The following is a 2,978-nucleotide window of genomic DNA, read 5'->3' as shown; positions in this document are numbered from 1 at the left end:
TATGCAGCCAGGCTGTCCCAGAGGCTTTAACTATTCCCTTGGTGCAAGTAGTTCAGCTTAGCCACAGCCAATGCATCACAGGGTCAACTCTGTTAGGAACCATTGAGAATCCATAGTTGGTTGCTGCCTGGGCCTAGCCAGGGCTGACCAAGGTAGATGAGAGGTTCCTCTGTGGAGTTCTACTTTAACCTCACCTTCCCACCCAATTTCTCAACTGTCCTTGCCACCACAATTATTTAATGGACCCAACAGAAAGTAACCCCGGAAATTAGGACACCTCATCCCAAAAGACCTTTAAATAGGGGAAGTCCACTTGTGCACGGCTGCTCCTTGCTATAGAAGACCTGGGACAGAGGACTGCTGTCTGCCCTCTCTGGTCACCCTGCCTAGCTAGAGGATCTGTAAGTACTACAAAACTTAAACTTTACACTGACTTTTCATCATTGAAGCTATGCCTCCAATCTGACCTCTGACTGTGGGGCCACCCCAGAGGGACCCAGCGGGTGAAGCCCTGCTAGGAACGTCTGTCCAGACCTCTGGTGACTGCTGGGGACAATGGCTTCCAGCTAAGTTAATAGAGAAACTCAAGCAGTTTCCTTCTAAACACACATGTCACATGTCCTAGTTGACATGTCCAGTAGAGACTATCACAGGTCTTTGGAACATTCTTTTGAGAGAAACCTATTTAGGTCCTTGGTCTGTTTTTCAATCAGGTTGTTTGATTTTTGCTATTGAGTTGTTTGAATTCCTTATGTATTCAGATATTTGCCCCTTCTGCCACGTAGGTTTTGCAAATATTTTCTCTCATTTTCTGGGTTATCATTTCACTCGGTTGATTGTTTCCTTTGCTGTGCAGATGCTTTAGCGTTAAATGAAGCCACACTTGTCTATTTTCCCTTTCATTGCCTGTGCCTTTGGTGTCATAGCCAAGAAATCATTACCTACATCAATGTCAAAAGCTTTATCCTTCTCTACACTTCTAGTAGTTTATGGTTTCAGTTGTTACATTTAGGTTTTCAATTCATTCTGAGTTGATGTTTCTACATGGTGTGAGATAAAGATTTAAATACATACATATATAAAATCATGAGGTAGTGTACACTATAAATATACAATTGTTAATTGTTACTCAAGTCTAAATAGAGGTGGAAATAATAAACTTTCTTTTTTTTACTTAAACAACTCTATGTCACTGAGCTGATTTCACCTTTAGCCTGATAAAATCATTGTCCTCTCCACCCTGATTCCTACAGGAGACTACTCACCCCATAACCTCAAAAACCTCTTCATGAGGATGGTAAGTCACCTGAATCCTGAAGTGAATTACTCTCTATTCCATTGGAACTCATATAGGACACCAGAATCTAGACCTCCAGAGAACAGGAGGACCCATCTTCAGAAAATAAGAAGCATTTGTTCCCTGAGCCTGTTGAATCAAAGTGCAATTTCTATTCTTTTTGGAATGTTAAAAAGTAAATAATAATATTTAAGCAGGTTAACCCACGAGTAACATAGCAGGGTCTTTCTTGTCATTATTAGCTCCAACCTAGCACAGACATTAAAGGTACAGACGTATACTAGCCTGAAACTGGGAGAAGAGGAGCATTCGAGCAACCTTGAGACCAATGGGCCTCTCTTATAAAATGCACACCTCCTCTCACTGAGATTGAGGAAGGTTTCTTGTCTCTGAGCCTTCTCCCAGTAGAGCTATACATCCAGGCTGGCTCCTCCCTCCCCACACAGCTGCTCCTGCTCTCCCTCCCCCAGGTGACCCCAGCCATGAGGACCCTCGCCATCCTTGCTGCCATTCTCCTGGTGGCCCTGCAGGCCCAGGCTGAGCCACTCCAGGCAAGAGCTGATGAGGTTGCTGCAGCCCCGGAGCAGATTCCAGCGGACAACCCAGAAGTGGTTGTTTCCCTTGCATGGGACGAAAGCTTGGCTCCAAAGCATCCAGGTGAGAGAGGCAGGCATGCAGAGCTGCTAAGTCTAGAGGGAAGGACGGGACATAGGTTCCAGAGTTGGGTCTCAGCAGTCTATGTCACTGAGGTGGCTTCACTTAGAATCTCTGGGCATTGATTTTCTCATCTATAAATTGAACAGAGAGCCAAATAAACCTGAGAAATTGTATTTCTCCAAAGACTTGATTCCAAGAAAAGTCTGTGAAATTCACTAAGTTTAAGATATGAAGAGACAGACTAGTTATTTCTGGATCTAAACAAGTAGACTTAATTGTAAAGAGAACATTTTACTCTATCTACAGAAGAGCTTTTAAAAACTGCAGCCAAGCCTGAGGTTATGTTCAGGTGTGTGTGTGATGGGGCAGGAACGCAAAAATGAGAGCAAAGGAGAATGAGTCTCAAATTCTGTGTGACAAGCACTGCTCTGCGTGTTTATTCCTATTGACTGAGGTTGTTCGTGCTACCGGCTGCAATGCAGCCAGCATCACCTGTCAGCTAGCATGTGACTTCCCCAAGATTCTTTTTCTTACCCACTGCTAACCCCATACTCAATTTCTCATGCTCTCCCTGTCCCAGGCTCAAGGAAAAACGTGGCCTGCTATTGCAGAATACCAGCGTGCCTTGCAGGAGAACGTCGCTATGGAACCTGCATCTACCAGGGAAGACTCTGGGCATTCTGCTGCTGAGCTTGCAGAAAAAGAAAAATGAGCTCAAAATTTGCTTTGAGAGCTACAGGGAATTGCTATTACTCCTGGACCTTCTGCTCAATTTCCTTTCCTCATCCCAAATAAATGCCTTGTTACAACATTTCCGTGTTTACACCTCTTTAATGTGTGATATGTATCTGTGTCAAGACACTTGGGATACACGTACCAAAATGCAAAATCAAATTTTTGAACAATATAAAATTCCAAATTCTAGGAATTTCAAGCAGGAGTTTGGGCTTCAGATCCAAATTGAAAAGAAGGCCCATATGACACCACTGATTTCCCCACCCACTGCTCTGCCTTTTCACCCTGC

The 2,978-nt window shown here is 43.9% G+C and overlaps 1 protein-coding gene across 1 annotated transcript; it reads left to right on the top strand.

Annotated features, from left to right (window-relative positions):
• The first annotated feature begins 321 nt into the window (after positions 1-321).
• Positions 322-2,763, top strand: LOC100991783 (neutrophil defensin 1). The gene is made up of 3 exons (XM_008961638.4): positions 322-401; positions 1,768-1,954; positions 2,535-2,763. Exons 2-3 carry the CDS (start codon positions 1,780-1,782, stop codon positions 2,642-2,644), a joined length of 285 nt encoding a protein of 94 aa, XP_008959886.2. The 5' UTR covers positions 322-401; positions 1,768-1,779; the 3' UTR covers positions 2,645-2,763.
• The last annotated feature ends 215 nt before the right edge of the window (positions 2,764-2,978 follow it).

Source organism: Pan paniscus, chromosome 7 (genome assembly GCF_029289425.2).
Source record: "Pan paniscus chromosome 7, NHGRI_mPanPan1-v2.0_pri, whole genome shotgun sequence".
NCBI lineage: Eukaryota > Metazoa > Chordata > Mammalia > Primates > Hominidae > Pan > Pan paniscus.
The sequence above is the reverse complement of the archived record's forward strand: the minus strand, read 5'-3'. Positions and strand labels throughout refer to the sequence as shown.